A 21392-nucleotide genomic window follows, 5' to 3' on the forward strand; every position below is an offset into this window, starting at 1 on the left:
TTGTTTAGGCATTATTTCCATATAAATGCAGCCAGTTGGTTAGGTGCAAAGCATTCAATGTGGTGGTAACAGCCTTCTTCTCAGATATTTCTTAGTTCACTATTGACTCCTCTCTTTGAAGTTTATCCTTCCAAGCATGGTTGCCTCTTGCCCAGTATTTGCTGGGTGGTCGGGCTCCAGACCTCCGTTCTATCATCTAAGGAAGTTTAGCTCCTCAGACAACATTGCCTGTTTGCCACTACCGGCCATCTTCCTCGGCCCAGCAACCTACTTGCCCTTATGAATACTTGGTTGTCCTCAGGCTCTTTGGCATCCTCGAATGTGGCCCATGGCCCAAAACCCTTATCTGATTCTTTTATCCCCACATAAGACATATACATTTAATTAAGATACAACCAAACCCGGATTCTACCGCTAGCAATCTTTGGAAAATCCTGTAAATTTTTCTCTAATGGGGTGCAAAATCTATAAAAGCATTAAAAATTCATGTTTAAAAAAACTAATATGAGGTGTAACACACACACACATATAAAGCAACAATTGCTTCAAGTATTTTTTTTTAAAAATATTTTAATCTCTATAAATATAACATTCTATTATTTTTGGCGTGTTTGATTAATATTTTTTCTAAAGTGAACCAAATAGATCAAAGTGGGTGAAAATGGACTGAATGGGACATGGAAATGGTCTTAATTAGATTGAAGTAGGTCGAATAATGGACCAAAATGCTACACTATAAAGATTAATTCTTATATATAACACTAAATAAACATCTAATAGATTTAGATTCATCTAGCGAGTACTGTTTTTAATTCAGTTTCCCATCACTTTATGTATATTATGCTATGGTACTTGGGCCGATATCCATCATAGATTTATAAAATACACAATAAAACATAAATTGATTCCTGGAATTATATATATGTGTGTGTATATATATATATGATGAAATAATCAATTTATGCAGGATTATAGAATAGAGAAATCAACACAGGGACTTTAATAGGAAGAAGAAGAGTGTATTTTTTCCTAATATAATATGGAGAAGAGAAGTTAAAAAAAAGAAAGAAGATGTTGAAAATTAAATAGGTGAAGCGTGGCCTTTGAAAAGGTGAACTTGAAAAGTTACTTCAATTGATACAAGCCTTCTAAACATGTCTTGGTTGTTACTGGTCACTAGTAGGGTTGTAAATTCATTAAGTTGTTCATAAACAATTCAAATTTGGTTTGATAAAAAGCTTGTTCATGTTTATTTGTTAAGAACTAAGCTAAGTTTGAACCTTAGTTTATTCTTGTTTAATCAATTGGTCAAGCCCAAGCAAAAAGGAAAAAACAATGTTTATGAACATGATCGTGAACAATAGGGCTGGGCTCGATTAAAAAAAAAAAAAAAAAAAAAGTCAAACCTAGGCTCTTTTATGAGTTTGGTAATAAGCTTGATATGAACTTGTAAGATAAACTCATATAAACTTTTAATTAATTAGGAGTTGGGACTACTCATCCAACCAAAATAGACTTAATGATATGCTTAATGTGAGTGTGATAATATACTTGTATTGGATCTCGAACTCAAAAGCTTGATATTGAGCTTGAGTTTAAGCTTGATATTGAGCTCAATTGAAGCTTGATTTGAATCAAGTTAAGCCAAGCTGAGCTCAAACTTTTAGACTTTTTAATGAACTTAAGTTTGACCATTTTTTGTAGTCTTTGTTTAAGCTTTAACATTTAATACTAAAAAAAACCTAGATCGTTACAGCCCTAGCCATTAGAGAATTTTTTTTTTTAAAAAAAAAAGTCTCATTTTCTTTGTATTTCCCATAATTTGCACATTCTATAACTATCTCGCTCAAGCGACCATTAATTGATTAAGTATAATATCCCACGTACTTTTATTTGAGGTTATTATTAAGTTTTCTTTTAAATATAATTGTTGGGCCATAAGTATTATTTTTATTAATAACTACAACCCGCTACCCCACTAAACCCACATCTCTAATACGAACTACAGGATAGAAGAAGAGATAATCAGGGTTTTCATAGGAAGGGTTTTATCAAAGAGGCTAAGAGGAGTTTTTCCTTGGAGTTTAGAGCACATAGAATTGAAGAGGCAATCAGATTGTTCAAGGTATGATTTCTTACCGTTAGAAACAAAGAATTAAGGAGTTAAAATTTTATCATGGAAAACTTTAGTGATATGTAAATTGTTGAATTGGTAATTTCTTAGATTACGATTTTACAGTGTTTCAATAATTCTGGAATTATAGGTTGCCACTGTTCGGACCCTAGAACAAAAGCCAAAATTGTCAAATCCATGGATAAGGCTAGCGTCACTTTAGTAGATCAATAGGAACTTTTGGCTGATCCATATACCGTAACATAAATTCTAAATTGTTGGACAATAGCAGCCAACCCCACCCATGTGCCACTAGTTCTCTCTTACTTTTTGTCAAAGTCTAAATTCCCTGATGGCGTATGGATAGCTTCAATAGTCATTGCCTAGGTGTTGACTATTTCCTACACAATGAACCATTTAAGGGTTCAAGTGACACGACTACAATTTCTTTAAAAAGGATAAGGACAAATGTGATATTTTCATACCAAAATTCTCATATTAAATCCGTAGGGTCAATGAATGTAAATCCATGAACAGTATCATATTGGTTTTGGCCCACCATTTGCATTGGAGATTATATATTAAATCCTGAAGTGTTAGCTATTGCATCCCTCTTGGTAAAATGAGTTTCGATTAATGCAAGGATGTATTATTGATTAGAATACCATTGATTAGAAAAACGTTAATTTACTGCTGAAAGTGTTATTAGTTCAGCAAAGTATAATCCTAGTGGGTCCATTTGTATAGTTCTATAAGCTTTATATTTTGTAGAAGATATTAAGTATATTTCCATGATTGATTATAGGTCTTATTTAAGAGTATTTTGAGACTATTTGAAGGGTGTTTCAGGTGGACTTTCAGAGTGATTCAAGTGCTATAAGTAATAATGCATAATATACACAAGTTTTGTCCCTTAAGTTCTTAGAAGTTAAAAGTTTCAAAAGTTTTGTATTTCAAACTTATATTTTCTAAGTTTGTCAAAAGTATTTTTGTATCATTGAAAGAGAAATTTTGACTATTAAATAATATTTTAATGAGATACTTCGAATTTTAAATAACGTTTAAAATGTCCAAATCTCGTTTAAAAAATGATTTTTAAATTAAACTATTTTCCGAAAATAATTGAGTTTCAAAGTAAGTTCTCTAAAAATGTCCTTGTTCTTTAATTTTTTAAAACCAAGTGATTTCAAAACCATATTCCTATTCTCCAAATGGTATTTAAAATGTTTCTTTTAGCAATTGAAATTTCAGATTTACTTATGAATTGTAATATATTTGTATAAATTCCTCAATTCCTATTTGTTCCCTAGGGGAGTCAAGCATCCTTTGATTTATGTATCAATTTAATATTGAGATATTCGATATGACTTTATTGTTGGAATAATTGTTAATATTATGAAAATTATTCTGCGATGTATAAACTTTTTTTCTTTTTTTGTGATATGTAACTCAAAATGAGTATTTTTAGAATTGATCAGATATATGTGTAAATCCGCTCACAGGATTGTATGGAAGAATATGTGTTGATCCCTTACCAACAGGGGTTAGATGTTGGTATCCACTCACAGGATTGTATGAAAAAATATGTGATGTGTATGTGATGTGTATGTGACATTGTGCTCTAATCAATTATATGTATGTGATTTCAAATGATTTTAATATGTGATTACATATGTATTAAGTGATTCATTATGTGTTTTGTGGAATAATTATTTTTGATATCATTAAATGAGTTTGTGAAAAATCAAAATACTTGTGCTTTACTTGACTCTATTCCGATGTTTATTATGTATAATTACTTACTAGATGTGTGGTTTACCCCATTAATTACTGTTTTCAGATTAAAGTGTAGTTGGGAATATAGAATCTTTGGATCATTTTGTAAGGTGCAAGGTAGAGCATGGAAGTTGTAGGCGACTTCAGTATTACTTGAAAACTTATAGAATTTCAGTTACCTTTATTTTGTAATGCATGTTTTATATAGTGGAGATTAATTTCAATTTGTGGAGTTTAGATTTTTTGTAAGAGGATTTTAAGAGTACTTGTTTCTTTGGAGTTTTAATTTATTTTGGATTAATTATGGTTACTGAGTTATATAAGTTCAACAGGTTAGTCATGCATCTAAATTCATGTTCCATGAATTTGGGTCGTGACATTAAGCCCTCGCTCAAGCTCACCTATACACGTCTATATATCCACCTGTACTCACTTAAGTCTCTCTCAAGTTGACTCACTTGAAGTATTGTTTTAGGCCATTGTTTATCGTTCTAGGAATTTTGTTTCTTGATTGGCATTGTGATTGCACAATGACTTTACTCTAGCATGCCATAACTTCGCTCAAACGGAAAATTCTTAGATATTTCTAGATTATAATGAAATGATGCTCCCTCCTTTCACTTTATGATGGATTCTACCATGAATTTAATTAGTGGACCTTACCATAAATATAAGAGAAGAAAGTACTATTTTTTGTATTTCGGGAGTACCTAAGAATTATTTCGCTCAAACAAGCCACTAGAACTATATTTTAAATGCTTTAATCATTATTCGTTATACAATCATTAAAGTTGGAGCACTCATATTACAGCCTAAATGTATATACACACATATACAACAAGTGCAACTCCCAAGTCCCACCTCACTTGCACATCTCAAACACTTGCAATGTACAATACTCAATGCCCTATCATGAGCCTAAGGAAGACTCCACTTGATGACAAGTGTAATTTGCCAAACACCTAAAAAAATAAAGAGCTTTTCAGTTAAAAGTTAAAACTCTACTTTTCACTAAGTCTACCATGAATAGTTATAAAACTTCTAGTTTCTGTTAATTAACCTTAATATTTTTAGTTGATTGACAAGAATCTTATGATTTAATGATATTGTTTGCTTTTTCTTATGTTCAATGCTAAATCCCTTTTTCCACTTGTTGTAAGGGGAAAATAAAATTTAAATGCAAATTCCTACCATATATCCTAACTAAGGCAAAAGGTAAGGCTTATTAACTTTTTTTTTGTCGGTAATAATTACTATTACCATGTCAATTTTATAATTTTAATTATTTTTTAAAATTCTATTTGAAGTTTAATTGCTTAATAGTTAATACCATAATTTTATATATATATATATATATATATATATATATATATATATATATTTAATCTGATCTGTACATATAATAAAAAAAATGAAAAAGTTTTAAGGTTTTGAGGTAATAGCTATATATATTAACACATTTTACTGAAATAATATCTAAAAAGTCTAAAATCCAATTATATCGAACCGGGAAAAAAATAAAATAAATCTCCACGATATCAATTGAAAGTTGAAACTAATGACTACTGCAAAGAGCACCATATATATCAAGTGAAACTAATGACTTAATTACCAGGTTGATGACTATATATAGTTGCATGATCATGGAGAAGTGGTCATCAGATCTATTAAGGGTGTGTCCTTTAGGCATGACCAACAGATGGTGAAACGACTCTTAAATGTTTTTTTTTACAAAAATATGAATTTAATCCCATGTTTAATTGTTTATGGATGCGAGAAAATACTGTTTAAGCAATGCTAGGAACATAAATTTTTTCTTAAAACAACTTACTAAGGTGATAAGCTGTGATTTGATTTCAACAACATCATTGTCACATGGGACGACTATTATTAACACAATTTTATTATGTACTGTCATAATAAGCCACATTAATAATTGTGAAAAAAAAGGCCGAAATTATACTATTAGTCCCTAAAGTTTACCTACCAAGCACTTTTGGTCCCTGAGTTTTAAGTGTGAGCACTATCGATCCCTACAGATAAAAAATGAGTGTTATTGGTCATTCCATTATCTTCTGTTAGTTTCTTTGTTTATAGGTTTAATGAAACAATGACATGGCATGTTTTAACTAACATGGTTATAAAAATAAAAATAAAAATTTTAAAAAAAATTACACATTGGACAACCTATTCTATTACCCAAACAATTCAAACTGGTTTCTAACAGGTCTCCTATGCCCGTTATTGAGCTTCAAGATCAATAAGCAGAAGAGAAAGAATAGAACAAAGTAAAGTGCAAAGTGGAAGGAACCCCATAGTCCAGTGATCATGTGCCCACCTGCTCCAAGGAAACCCAAGTCATCAATTAATGAAAAGAAAAGTGTTGCAAAATGTTTGTACAAGTCTCCAACTTGATCTATCCATTAGACTTGATTAAATTGGGTGGGTAATACAAAAGGATTGCATCAATGTTTAATTTTTTATTAAAAAAATATTTGTCATGTCAATAAAAAAATGGCATGTCATCACTCTGTTAAACACATAAGCAATAGTGCTCATTTGAAACTTTAGAGACCAAAAACACTCAATAGGTAAACTTTAGAAACCAACAGTGTATTTTTGCCGAAACAAAATTTGTGAAAGAATTTGTTAATACTTTTAATAGGGATCTTAGCAAGTTTTAGGTTGACCATCAATGTTCATAATCGCATCTGTACAGTCATATTGCCACAGATGTAATCTATATATAGCACTGGAAATGACACTTCAAAAGCATATTAAATCCAGGGTTTGTAAGTCTATATTTGCCATGCTTATCTGCCAGAGCAGAACTCAGCTCTGAGGCCTTGACTATAACCAAAATTTAAGGGGTGAAGAGTTACTCTTTGACGAAACCACGCTATTGATTCTTGAAGCTTATCCTGTGAGCGCAATTAGTCCCTCAAGTTTCAAGTGAACACTATTAGTGAAATTGTCTATGTGGTTAACGGAATAATGACATAATATATATATTTTTTTTCTTGAAAGTATTACTTAATATTTTTAATTTACTAAAAGTACTTACAAATTGATGTGGCAACTCAAGTGTCTTATGTCATTTGTAATTGATTTTTATTTATTCTTATGGGAAAAAAAAAATATTGGCTTCAGCCCCACCCTCTCTTCCCCTGTGTAAGTATTTCCCCATGTAAGTATTTCCCTTTCACTTCACCTTTTTCTAGTTTTCCAATCAAGTTGCCAGAATACCTCAGAGCCAACAAAATATGCTGGGAAAACTCAACAAAAATCAAGAGCTGAGAGAAGTCTAAGGGTCGGTGCAACTATGCAAGCAACCCAACAAAGAAGATTTTGAGTACAACAAATGTGACAGGCAACAAAGATTCTTACAGTAACTGCCACTGGGTCAGGGCGGAGAAAGAAAAAGGACCAATATTTCTTTCAATTTTTTTTCCCAGATAATAAAACCTATGTATAATACTTAAAATTCTTCAAATATTTGAAGATTTCTAACTTTCATACCTTAATTTTTGAACTTTCAAATACTACACCTAAGTTTCTGTTTGAATCCTTATAACTTATTAGTATCTGAAACAATTGTAATCCATTGCTATGTAATCGATTCAAATCAGTGGCGGCTCCAGGAATTTTTTCCAAGGTGTTCCTAAAAAATTTTCTCAAAATTTTTTTTTTGGGTTCTTGGTTTTCTTATCAAATATTTGTCCATAATTCTAACAAAAGAATAAATAATAAACTATAAGTTTATTTGAAATATTAATAAAATTATTAATTATTGTTGTTTATTTGTTTCATTAATTTGTTTGTTTTTTATAAGTTATAATTTGTTATATTATTGTTTCATTAATTATAAAATTATTAATTGTTGTTTAGTCTAACATAATTTAATTTGTTTGTCTTTTATAATGTATTGGTTAATTATATTGCTTTAATTATTGCTGTTTAGCGTAACAATAAACTATATTGCTTTAATTTATTTGTCCTTAATTATATTACTTTAATTTATTATATTGTTTAGCCTCATATACATATTACACTAAAAGAGCCAGTCATTACACATCTCATGTGCAACACAATAATTAAAGCAGTGTAACTCGACCCCATGTGCCCATCTACCCCCACCCTACTCAAGAGACAAGCACATTGGTACAAGCCTCATGCCTGATGCCTCAATTATAATAGCCAACTGCCAATCAGAAAATTTCACAATCACAAATTACAATACACATTACACATATCTCACCAACACCAACACCAACACCAACACAAATTGACCAAACTAATGGATAAGAATAAGATAAAGCCAAATTTAAAAAGTAAATAAAAAAAGGCAAAAAACAAAATATTAATAAATCTACCAATCACAAACTTACAGTTCAAAAGAGAGAGAGAGTTAGACTCTTAAAGAATAAAAAGCTCATTCATTAATTTTATTTCATTTCATAGATTTCATTTCAGATAGAGAGAGAGAGAGTGAGAGAGATTGCGAGAGAGTGAGAGAGAAAAAGAGAGAGAAATACCTTGAGATCCCGATCACCGAGCACCGAGACCAGAGCAGCTTTGCGATCCCGATCTGCGATCTGCGATGAGTGATGAGGCGGCGGAGGCGCGATCCGCGATGAGGCGCGATCTGCGATGAGCAACGCACGATCTGTGATGAGGGCCATGAGGCGATGAGGGGCGATCTGCGATAAGCAACGCACGATCTGCGATGAGGCGATGAGGCACGATCTGTGATGAGTGACGACGAAGACGAGCGAGCTACGGCGACAACGAGCGAGCTGCGGTGATGACGAACGAGCTGGTACTTTGGTTTGCTCTGCATTGGGGTTTGGGGTTTGGTTTGCTCTGTCTGTATTGGGGTTTAGGGTTTGGTCTGCTTTGTCTATATTGGGGTTTGGTTTGCTCTGCGAGCAACGTGACCGTGGGTTTTTTTTTTTTTTTTGAGAATCTGTGGGCTTGCCATGGGCTTGTTATAGGCTTGCTGTGGGCTTGCTTCTGTCTCTGTTACAAAATTTTTTTTTTTTTTTTTTTTTTCAGATTTTAGTTCAAATTTTTTTTTGGGTTTTTTTTTTTTTTTTTTGCTTGAAAGTAAAACAAATAAATTTTAAAAAAAAAATTTGAGGGTGTTCCTAATTTTGTCGAGGGTGTTCTTGATATCTTCATATATAAAAAATTTTAATTATACGTGGCGCCGCCACTAATTCAAATAGGATCTAGATTTGGAGGTATATGGAGTTGTTGCTCTTTCGTCTTTTTCCATAGGGCTTCTTATGCATTGTGGAAATTTTGAATTAGGTTTGAAAAGAAGATCAAAATTATATTTTGATTTGAAACCCTAGTGAAATTGAAACAAAAGGGGGGACTCTAGAAAATATTTTGAAATTGAATAAAGTTGTTCATCGTTGATTCTGACTCATAAGAGACGCTGATATTGTGCAAATGAGTCAATTGAATTAGAGTTTGATATTGGGTATTTTTTTAGGAGATGGCAGATGAAGAACATGAGAGAGAGGCTGAGGGGAGAAATATGCAGTTTTTAATTATTTTTTTTAAAATTATTAAGTTTTTATTAAAATGATAAGGACGCCTGGACGTGTAAAACTATTTTTTAAGTCACTTACGTGGCATAATAAGTTTGTCAAAGTTATATATACTAATATTTTTAGTAATTTCTAATAATTTTTGTAATTTTTTAAATTAAATAATGACACATCATGAAAAAAAATGACAAGTCATTTCTCTATTAGCCACATAAAAAATATTATTAATCGTAGTTAACATTGTTCATTTTTAAAAATTGAGAACCAATAACACACACTTGAAATTTAAGAGACCAATTGTACTTACAGGGTAAACTTCAGGATCAATAATGTAGTCAGGACCAATAATGTAGTTTCGCCTTACTCTTTATATCAATAATACTGACACTGTCAATTACATTCCAATTTATTTAGTAAATCATATGGCTATGACCCAAAGAACCAGTCGTAGAGCAGTACTTTCATTTGTAAATGCAATTGAAGCTTTCCATTGAACTTAAGAGCACAATTATATCAATTGTAAATACAACAAAGGATAGCCTAATCTTAAAGTAATTAAATATTAATTTATTTAATTAACAAATATAGAAACTTCACCTCATAAACTCCCTTTGAGGATTAACTAATAATCTACTACATTCCAGCATAAGAAAACTAAATCGCTAAGACAAATTAAACTTTGCAATGAAGCTTAGGGAAGATGTCACCGATGATCCAGTTTGCCAGATACTGATTTGCCTTATGTGTCAAATGAATTCCATCCCAACTGATACGTTCATCTGGATTGGCACAAACTGGTACACCAGGAATTCCACACATTTTTCCCAAGAAAAAGTCATACGCACCTCCAGCCCCACAGCAAGATTTTAGCACAGAAGCAACATCAAATCCTGTCCATTGTGAAACAATCAAAATTGCATTACCGAACCTCTGTCATATTGAGCTATATATTGTTCTAGCAATTTATTAGAACTAGAAAGAGACTCACCAAGATGTTGAGCATTACGGTAAACCCATTGGAAAGCATTGTAATAATCACCATATACTATGACAACATTAGGATTTTCTTTTCTCAAATCTTCAATGGCTAGTTTGAGTTGATCATTGTGATATATTGACAAATTATTCAACCCCTTTAGGCAGTGTAATTCATCATAATGAGCTGAATCTTGGAAGTGGAATTTTGTAAGATAAATTGGTGAACAGCCGATTGGGAAGTGTCCGGGGACAACCACTCTTACAGCACCATAACCAATTACCCTCTACAAACAATGAAACAGAATAAGGACTCAATAATCATGTAAGGCAATTTTGAAGGCAAAAATTAGAATCGAATTTGTTTAGTTTACAAAGAAAACATACTGTGACAGCGTCCTTAATTGCTTTGACAACTTGTGGAACTAAGGATCTGGCCTCCTCAACGGTTTTGTGCAGCAGTGCAAGGTTATAATCATTCTCTCCAATTCCACCCACAATGAATAGGGCTGATTTAAGCTTCTCAGCACAATCTATCAAACATCAACAAAAAGAAAATTTATATTTTTAAATTTGAGTTAGGTTGTGATCCAAAGCCTTCATTGGCAAAATTGCCAAGCTTGGAGTGTTTACAATTTTTTGAAAGACTAAAAATGAAATTTTCAAATTTCAGAAATTAAAAGCTGACCCAAATTTTAGGGATCAATCTAATATTATCTCCTAAATTTTAACTTAGTATTACATGCTTAATTCAAATGAGAGGCTAACCAGGATGATTGTAATAGGTATGATGGAAATAGGTGGACATCCAATCCAGTTGCACACTGAGAGAACTTGAAGTAACTGATGATGGAAAATGAGCTCCAAAAAAATTTATAGGCAAGGCAGTGGCATCAGCCACTGCAAAATTCACCCCACCACCGACGGCCACTGCAACGTTGGCCCCAAGATGACCACCAGCAAATAATGCGTCCTTATTCAAGTAGGGAGAAAGAAGTGGAATTCCGGCTGATTGAGCTGTGAAATTATAGAACCAAAAAAAAAAATTAATATAATTTAATTTTTATTATCATATTGGTTCATAAGGTAGTTCTTAACACGTGGTGGAGTCATATAACACAAAGTAAAATAATAAAATTTGCATAGTTCCCTTGGCAAGTAAAATTCAAACATAACATATTATGCTTAGCCTAAAAACAGAACCAAGTCATTTTTCCAAACATTCTTATCGTGCAGTACTAGTATTCAAGAGTTTGAGAAAGGGTGATATAGTGAGTCAGATTTTGACAAACCAGTGTTGTCAGTTGCCAGTTGGTCATGTTGTTACTTCTTTAATCCTTCTAAAAGAACAGCCTTACAAAAATTTCTAGCAACAAATTAAGTAATTTTCTTTGCTACTTTTTGACAAACCAGCATCAACTTAAAAATAAATAGATAGATAAATAAACATCAAAGTATTAAGTTTGCTATGATTCTTACCAATAAAATCAATCATCAGCAACCCATTGGAGCACCTTCCAGTTGCATTTTTGAAGTAGGTTTTGCCATAGGGAAACTGAAAAAATGGCAGAGATGGGTTCTGAAGAATCAAGTTGCCTGTGTCAGAGATAGAGTCCCCTAGTTGATATATTGCATCAAACTCGCAAACCTTAAGGACGTCTGGACCAGTGCAATCAAGTGGAGCAAAAAGTAGAGAGAAAGCAATTAGAGTGATGAGAAGCAAAGAGAAAACTGATTTGATGGTAGCCATAATTTGATCAAGAAAGAAGCACTTGGTTATCTCTAAATTATGATATGATATAATGGAATTATTGCGAGTAAGCACGTCGTGCATGTGTTCTATATATACTGTATAACGAGGAGTTACCTAATAAGGAAACTTTTCAGTCTGTTCCAAGTTTGTTTTTCTACTTTATGTTGGATTTTGGTTTCTTTGAATGGTAGTTATACTAGTTCCAGAAGTTAAACTCGATTTTCTTGGAGCACAAACTACGTACTATCCTAAATTCCTAACAATCAAAAGGTAAAAGCTAATGCTTTTTACTTTTTCATTTTCTGTTGGTAATGAACTACTCATTAATTAGTTACTACTACCATTTCAATTTGGATTTTTTTTTTTTCCTTTTTTTGTTAGTTTGGTCAGAACATCTAGGAGTTTTTTTTTTTTTTTGACGACATCTTATAGTAGGATTTTAATTGCGTAGTATTAGGTTGCTCTGTCAATTTGTTAAGCAACAGTATATATTGACAAAGATAGAAACAAATTAAAATTCTTTGGCATTGATACAGAATTCTGCATCCTTTTAGGGTTTGATGGTTAAACAGCTAATGTATTGTGAAATTGTTGTAACATTTTGTTATGTACCTAAAATTACTCTATTCAATAGTCATAACTATGACCAAAACTCATGCTGTTGTACAATGTAAAATATTATAGTAACGCGTTTCCTAAGATATATTTGAGATATCCATCTAAAACTTTTCTCGTTCCATTTTATTGTATATTAGAGCTTTCAAAGCTTTTCAGAATAATATGAGCTTTAAAAGCTCTTATTTTTCTTAAGAGTTAAGATGACATTTTCCCCATTCAATTAAATTTGCTAATGAGTTGAAAGACAAATCACATCTAGGACACAACCAAACATAAATTCTACCACTAGCAATCTTGTAAAATCTTGTAAATTTCTCTCTAATGGTGTGCAAAATCTATAAAATATTTCCAAAAGCACTAAAAAAAAATTAAAAAGGAATATGGATGACTATTTATACATAATGAAGATTTGTCTTTGAAAAGACAGAATTGAAACGTTAGCTTCAATTGATACAAGCCTTCTAAAACATGTCTTGGTTGTTACTAGTCGTTAATAGGGATATAAATTAACCAAATCATTTATAAACAACTTGGTTTTGGCTTGATATAAAACTTGTTCATATATCATTATTGATAAACAAGCTAAGTTTGAGCATTAATTAGTTTAAACTTATTTAATCAATGAGTCAAGCCCTAGCAAAAAGGAGAAAAATTTGTTCATGAACAGGCTCATGACAATAGGGCTCAATTTATAAATTAAAAAAAAAAAATTCAAATGCCAAACCTGGGCTTTTTTATGGGCTTGATAATAAGCTTGATACGGGCTTGGAAAATAAACTCATATGATAAACCTTTAATTAATTGGGAGTTGAGACAACTCATATACAACCAAAATGGACTAAATAATATGCTTAATATGGGTTTTATAATGCACTTGTATTTGATCTTGAGTTCAAGAGCTTGATTAACGAATCGAGTTGAGCCAAGCTGAGCTCAAGCCTATAGACTATTCGATGAGTTTGAGTTTGACTTTTGTTATGTACCAAAAATTACTCTATTCAATAGTCATAAATATGACCAAAACTCATGTTGTCGTAAAATGTAAAATATCATAGTAACACGTTTCCTTGAGATATATATGAGATATCCATTTAGAATTTTTCTCGTTCCATTTTCTTTTAGATTAGAGCTTTAAAAGCTTTTATTTTTTTTAAGAGTTAAGATGAATTCTATTAAATTTGCCAGTGTGTTTTAAGACAAATCACATGAAGGACACAACCGAACCCAAATTCTACTGCTAGCGATCTTGGAAAATCCTGTAAATTAATTTCTCTATTGTAGTGTGCAAAATCTATAAAAATTTTCCCAAAGCATTAAATAAAAATTTAAAATGAATATGGATGGCTATTTATACATAATGAAGTGTTGTCTTTGAAAAGACACACTTGAAAAGTTACTTTAATTGATACAAGCCTTCTAAAACATGTCATGGTACTTATTAGTCGTTAATAGAGTTATAAATGAATCAAATCATTTATATACAAACAACTTAGGTTTAGCTTGATAAAAAAAACTTGTTCATATTTGTTTGTTTATAAATAAGCTAAGTTTGAGCCTTAATTAGTTTAAGTTTGTTTAATCAATGAGTTGAACCCAAGCTAAAAGGAGGAAAATTGTTCATGAACAAGTGAAATTAAACCTTTTTTGATGACACACCCTTGTTCTATAGAACAGCAAAATTATTATTACCATTTCAATTTTGACCTTCCAATGGGCAGATCAGTAGAGCATTTTGGAAATATTTGTGGGACCTTAACTTTCCAAACAAGATTAAAAACTTTGCATGGCGTGCAATCCGCAATATACTTCCAACCAAAGCCAACCTCTATCACCAGAAAGTCTTAGACAATCCGACGTGTGAGGCTTGCAAAATAGAAGCAGAGAGCAATGGGCACCTATTCTGGCAATGTGAGAAAACTCGAAATATATGGACAACCTCTGGAATTCCGTTTGACTCAAGTGGGGTACACTTCAATGAGTTCATTGGTCTTTTATGGCATTTAAAGTTTGTGAAGCATGTCAACGACAAAATCCTGGATTATTCATCAATATTGCTTGGAGCATTTGGTTCAATCAGAATCAAGTTCTGAGGAAAAGCTGATCAAACGGCTAGTCTAGTTATTCACAAAGCTAGATCAGTGATCAAGAAATTTTAGGTGGCAAAATTTCAACCTTTAAGATCATCTGAGAAAGAAGTGGAACTGTGAATCAACCATAAATCTCCATGGTATAAAATCAACACAAATGGAGCGGTTTTTACTCAGCAATAGTAACAGGTGTGGGCGTGATTATTCGTGATCATGAAGGTAGGGTGGTGACTACGTTAAGCAAGAGGCTTCATTACACTTTGGGGCCTTAAGAAGTTGAAGCAAAAGCAATCAAGGAAGCTGTGGAGTGTGCCGGGATATTGGTATTCGGGATGCGCACTTTGAGAGCAACGACTCACATATACTCTCTAATGCTATTCAAAGTCTGTGTGATCCACCGGTAGCTATCTCTAATGTTGTCACTGGGATTTGTCATAGACTGCAAGTTTTTAGATTTGTGTGTCTCCCATGCTAGGCGTGGAGGTAATAAACCTATGCATATTTTAGCTCAATATGGCAAAGGCATTGGTAGTTCTGTAACTTGGGTAAAGGATGATCCAATTGCCATTAAGTCAGCTTTAGTTCAAGATGAACTGTATTTATCTTCATCTTAATAAAGTTATCCATCTTTTCATTAAAAAAAATGAACAAGTGTGAGAGACCACGCCCCCGACTCGTTTTTTGGTGTTGGGCCAAATCCAAGTGAATGGGCGGAGTCGTGTTATTGCCTTTCAAAATGGAATTTAACTGATTATCCCCTTTAGATTAAGGGTTTTACAATGGAGTCGGCACTTATTTAATTATTGAAAAAAGTAAGAAAACCATAATTGAAAAATTCATCATTTTATTGATTTGATAGTAAATTTACATTGATCATAGGAAATTACATAGCTTTGGTCCAATATACAATCTAAGATAAAGTACATGGCTTTGAACATGTGGCTTTTGAATATTTATCATTTTTAATGCATTTTTAGGGCTCGTATTTCTAATTTCTAATGTCTTCTTTAGTATTTTCTTTGTATTTTTTAACTCAAAACTAAAGAGTTTAGTCCAAATATATTTTTTTTGAAATCATACTTTTCAACCCAAAAACAAAGAAAATAAATAAATTTTTGAGCTAAACTTGAAAAGAAAACCTACAAAAAGAATCAATTTAAGGCCCAATTAATTTAAAATTGACTGAAGCGGGATTGAAATTGATTGAGTGGACCAAATTGGACCTAATGAGGCCAAAGTAGACCTAATTAGACTGAAAAGTAATTGATTAATTTTTAAGGAGAACAAATTATCTTCAAAAAAATTTTAGAGAAAAATTATACATTATATTATAATACAAAATAATTTTTTATTCCCATACATCATGTAGGTCTGCGACTAGTTAACACAATTTTTATTATGTATATCATAATAAGTCACACTAATAATTGTGAAAAAAAATTGTGAAAGATTTTGTTAATACGTTTAATATGGATCCCAGCAAATTATAGGTTGACCATTAATGTTCATAATCGCATCTGCACGGTCACATTGCCACAGATGTAATCTATATATGGCAATGGGAATGACACTTCAAAAGCATATTAAATCCAGGGGATGTAAGTCTATATTTGCCATGCCTATCTGCCCGCGCAGAACTCTGCTCTGAGGCCTTAACTATAACAAAAATTTAAGGGGATCAGAGATATTCTTTATATCAATAACACTATCACTGTCAATTACATTTCAATTTATTTAATAAATCATCGGTAAGGTGTTAGATATTGAGAAGAGGTTATAACTTGTTCCACGACACTAACTGTCGAATGCAGTTTCAGTGTTGGCATGTGAGTGTATTCTCTTATCTCATCCCATTTCTCCTATATATGTGTGTGTGTGCGCGTTTTTTTTTCTCAAAAAAAAAGATACTCAGTGTTGTTGAGTTGTCCCACATTGGTAAGGTGTGATATTGAAAAGGGGTTTATCACTTGCTCCGCGACACTAACTGCTGCATGCAGTTTTGGTGTTGGCCTGTGAGTGTATTCTCTTACCTCATCCTCCTTCTCCTATATGTGTGTGTGTGTGTTTTTTTTCTCAAAAAAAAGATACTCAATATTGTTAAGTTGTCCCACATCGGTAAGGTGTGATATTGAGAAGGGGTTTATCACTTGCTCCGCAACACTAACTGCCGCATGCAGTTTTGATGTTGGCGTGTGAGTGTATTCCCTTATCTCACCCCCTTCCCCTATGTGTGTATGTGTATGTTTTTCTCAAAAAAAAAAGATATTCAGTGTTGTTAAGTTGTCCCACATCGGTAAGGTATGATATTAAGAAGGAGTTTATCACTTGCTTCGTGACACTAACTGCCGCATGCAGTTTATAGCAGTACTTTAATTTGTGAATGCAATTGAAGCTTTCCATTGAACTTAAGAGCGCAATTATATCAATTGTAAATACAAGGATAGCCTAATCTTAAAGTAATTAAATATTAATTTATTTAGTTAACATATATAGAAACTTTAGCTATTTCTCCACAAAAAAAAAAAAATTCACCTCATAAACTCCCTTTGAGGATTAACTAATAATCTACTACATTCCAGCATAAGAAAACTAAATCGCTAAGACAAATTAAACTTTGCAATGAAGCTTAGGGAAGATGTCACTGATGATCCAGTTTGCCAGATACTGATTTGCCTTATGTGTCAAATGAATTCCATCCCAACTGATACGTTCATCTGGATTGGCACAAACTGGTACACCAGGAATTCCACACATTTTTCCCAAGAAAAAGTCATAAGCACCTCCAGCCCCACAGCAAGATTTGAGCACAGAAGCAACATCAAATCCTGTCCATTGTGAAACAATCAAAATGGCATTACTGAACCACTGTCATATTCAGCTATATATTGTTCTAGCAATTTATTAGAACTAGAAAGAGACTCACCAAGATGTTGAGCATTACGGTAAACCCATTGGAAAGCATTGTAATAATCACCATATACTATGACAACATTAGGATTTTCTGTTCTCAAATCTTCAATGGCTAGTTTGAGTTGATCATTGTGATATATTGACAAATTATTCAACCCCTTTAGGCAGTGTAATTCATCATAATGAGCTGAATCTTGGAAGTGGAATTTTGTAAGATAAATTGGTGAACATCCGATTGGGAAATGTCCAGGGACAACCACTCTTGCAGCACCAAAACCAATTACCCTCTACAAACAATGAAATAGAATAAGGACTCAATAATCATGTAAGGCAATTTTGAAGGCAAAAATTAGAATCGAATTTGTTTAGTTTACAAAGAAAACATACTGTGACAGCGTCCTTAATTGCTTTGACAACTTGTGGAACTAAGGATCTGGCCTCCTCAACGGTTTTGTGCAGCAGTGCAAGGTTATAATCATTCTCTCCAATTCCACCCACAATGAATAGGGCTGATTTAAGCTTCTCAGCACAATCTATCAAACATCAACAAAAAGAAAATTTATATTTTTAAATTTGAGTTAGGTTGTGATCCAAAGCCTTCATTGGCAAAATTGCCAAGCTTGGAGTGTTTACAATTTTTTGAAAGACTAAAAATGAAATTTTCAAATTTCGGAAATTAAAAGCTGACCCAAATTTTATCTCCTACATTTTAACTTAGTATTACATGCTTAATTCAAATGAGAGGCTAACCATGATGATTGTGATAGGTATGATGGAAATAGGTGGACATCCAATCCAGTTGCACACTGAGAGAACTTGAAGTAACTGATAATGGAAAATTAGCTCCAAAAAAGTTTATAGGCAAGGCAGTGGCATCAGCCACTGCAAAATTCACCCCACCACCAACGGCCACTGCAACGTTCGCCCCAAGATGACCACCAGCAAATAATGCGTCCTTATTCAAATAGGGAGAAAGAAGTGGAATTCCGGCTGATCGAGCTGTGAAATTATAGAACCAAATTTTTTTTAATATAATTTAATTTTGATTATCATATTGGTTCATAAGGTAGTTCTTAACACGTGGTGGAGTCATATAACACAAAGTTAAATAATAAAATTTGCATAGTTCCCTTGGCAAGTAAAATTCAAACATAACATATTATGCTTGGCCTAAAAACAGAACCAAGTCACTTTTCCAAACATTCTTATCATGCAGTACTAGTATTCAAGGGTTTGAGAAAGTGTGATATAGTGAGTCAGATTTTGACAACCCAGTGTTGTCAGTTGCCAGTTGGTCATGTTGTTACTTCTTTAATCCTTCTAAATGAACAGCCTCATAAAAATTTCTAGCAACAAATTAAGTAATTTTCTTTGCTACTTTTTGACAAACCAGCATCAACTTAATAATAAATAGATAAATAAACATCAACATATTATGTTTGATATGATTCTTACCAATAAAATCAATCATCAACAATCCATTGGAGCACCTTCCAGTTGCATTTTTGAAGTAGGTTTTGCCATAGGGAAACTGGAAAAATGCCAGAGATGGGTTCTGAAGAATCAAGTTGCCTGTGTCAGAGATAGAGTCCCCTAGTTGATATATTGCATCAAACTCGCAAACCTTAAGGAAGTCTGGCCCAGTGCAATCAAGTGGAACAAAATGAAGAGAGAAAGCAATGAGAGTGATGAGAAGCAAAGAGAAAACTGATGTGATGGTAGCCATAATTTGATCAAGAAAGAAGCACTGGCTATCTATGAATTATGATATGAAACTATGGAATTAGTGCAAGTAAGCACATCGTGCATGTGTTATATAAATATATAAACGAGGAGTTACCTAATATGGAAAATTTTCAATCTGTTTTAAGTTTGTTTTTCTACTATATGTTGGATTTTGGTTTCTTTGAATGGTAGTTAGTAGTTCCAGAAGTTAAACTCGATTCTCTTGGAGCACAAACTACGCACTATCCTAAACTCCTAACAATCAAAGGGCAGAAGCTAATGCTTTTTACTTTTTTCTTTCTGTTGATAATAAACTACTCATTAGTTACTATTACCATTTCAATTTGGATTTTTTTTTTCCCCTTTTTTGTTAGTTTGGTCAGAACGTTTAGTAGGATTTTTTTTTTTTTCGAGGAAAACTTTAGGAGTTTATTTGCTTAGTATTGGGTTACTCTGTCAATTTGTTGAGCAACCGTATATATTGACAAAGATAGAAACAAAGTAAAATTCTTTTGCATTGATACAGAATTCTGCATCCTTTTAAGGTTTGATGGTTAAACAGCTAATATATTGTGAAATTGTTGTAACATTTTGTTATGTGCCTAAAATTACTCAATTCAATAGTCATAATTACGACCAAAACTCATGACAATGTAAAATGTCAAATATTATAGTAACGCGTTTCCTTAAGATATTTAACTAGAATTTATTTTCTCATTCCATTTTATTGTAGATTAGAGCTTTTAAAGCTCTTAATAATAATAAGAGCTTTAAAAGCTCTAATTTTTCTAAGGGTCTATTTGGTTGGAAATATGGAAAAATAGAAGGATAGAATATTGCGGGAGAATGAAAATGTTGGAGGATAGAAAAGATTTAGTTTTCCCTCATTTGTGTTTGGTTGAAGAGGTGGAAAAGTGTAAGGATAGAAAACTTTTTTGTTTGGTTGAGATAAAAAATGAGAGAATAAAAAATAAAGTTGATATAAATTTACCATTATGTCCTTACTAAATATATAAACAAAAAGTAATGCATTTATTATTAAAAAAAATTGTATAATCACTTTAAATTTTTTTTTATAAAATAAGCAAATGCTAAAAGGATTAAAAAAAATTAAAAAATAAACAAATAAAAACAAACAAAAAGAACCAACGTGCATTGTGCAAAATTTTATCCACATAAAAAAAAATTAAAAATAACAAATAAACAAACAAACCAAGGTGAACGTACTGTGAAGAAATTTTATCCAAGCAAAAAAAAAAGGGGGGGGAAAGACAAAAAGTAGGCCGTTGGAGGGAGAAAGGCAATTTTGTCCAACACATATTTTCCTCTTTTTCTCTCCCATTTTATCCTCATTTTGGAGGGATTAAATTTTGGTGGGCCTGTAGAGAAAATAGCAGGGCCCACCACTTTTCTCTCCCTCTCCCCCTCTCAACCAAACACCCTTTCCACTCATTTTCTCTTTTATTTTCCACTCTTTTTTTCGATCCTCCTTAAAATTCACCCAACAATACATACCCTGAGAGCTAAGATGATATTTTTCCCATTCAATTGAATTTGCTAATGAGTTATAAGACAGATCACATCTAGGATACAACCAAACTTGAATTCTACCGCTAGCAGTCTTGGAAAATCCTATAAATTTCTCTCTAATGGTGTGTAAAATCTATAAAAGCTTTCCAAAGGCATTAAAAAAACAATTTAAAAAGGAATATGGATGACTAATTATACATAATGAAGAGTTATCTTTGAAGGTTACTTCAATTGATACAATCCTTCTAAAATATGTCTTGGTTGTTACTAGTCGTTAATAGGGTTATAAATGAACCAAATCATTTATAAACAGCTTGGTTTTGGCTTGATATAAACTTGTTCATATT

General features: G+C 32.3%; 2 protein-coding genes across 2 annotated transcripts; both read right to left on the reverse strand.

The window, feature by feature from the left end:
* Window positions 1-10119: 10119 nt before the first annotated feature.
* On the reverse strand, window positions 10120-12172 carry LOC142628434 (acetylajmalan esterase 2-like). Its single transcript, XM_075802536.1, has 5 exons — window positions 11902-12172; window positions 11191-11439; window positions 10810-10955; window positions 10436-10709; window positions 10120-10337 (listed from the first exon to the last, which is right to left on the reverse strand). The coding sequence occupies exons 1-5, from the start codon at window positions 12170-12172 to the stop codon at window positions 10120-10122; spliced, it is 1158 nt and encodes a 385-aa protein (XP_075658651.1).
* A 5315-nt stretch (window positions 12173-17487) lies between these two features.
* Window positions 17488-19516, reverse strand: LOC142628435 (acetylajmalan esterase 2-like). Its single transcript, XM_075802538.1, has 5 exons — window positions 19246-19516; window positions 18541-18789; window positions 18178-18323; window positions 17804-18077; window positions 17488-17705 (listed from the first exon to the last, which is right to left on the reverse strand). Exons 1-5 carry the CDS (start codon window positions 19514-19516, stop codon window positions 17488-17490), a joined length of 1158 nt encoding a protein of 385 aa, XP_075658653.1.
* Between the last annotated feature and the right edge of the window lie 1876 nt (window positions 19517-21392).

This window comes from Castanea sativa, chromosome 3 (genome assembly GCF_040712315.1).
Source record: "Castanea sativa cultivar Marrone di Chiusa Pesio chromosome 3, ASM4071231v1".
Taxonomy (NCBI): Eukaryota; Viridiplantae; Streptophyta; class Magnoliopsida; order Fagales; family Fagaceae; genus Castanea; species Castanea sativa.

Coding starts and splice junctions, on each gene's coding strand:
- LOC142628434 (XM_075802536.1), bottom strand. CDS start 12,172: ATGGCTACCATCAAATCAGTTTTCTCTTTGCTTCTCATCACTCTAATT. Junction 10,710..10,809: donor CAATTAAGGACGCTGTCACA/GTATGTTTTCTT, acceptor CATTGTTTGTAG/AGGGTAATTGGTTATGGTGC. Junction 10,338..10,435: donor CCGTAATGCTCAACATCTTG/GTGAGTCTCTTT, acceptor CACAATGGACAG/GATTTGATGTTGCTTCTGTG.
- LOC142628435 (XM_075802538.1), bottom strand. CDS start 19,516: ATGGCTACCATCACATCAGTTTTCTCTTTGCTTCTCATCACTCTCATT. Junction 18,078..18,177: donor CAATTAAGGACGCTGTCACA/GTATGTTTTCTT, acceptor CATTGTTTGTAG/AGGGTAATTGGTTTTGGTGC. Junction 17,706..17,803: donor CCGTAATGCTCAACATCTTG/GTGAGTCTCTTT, acceptor CACAATGGACAG/GATTTGATGTTGCTTCTGTG.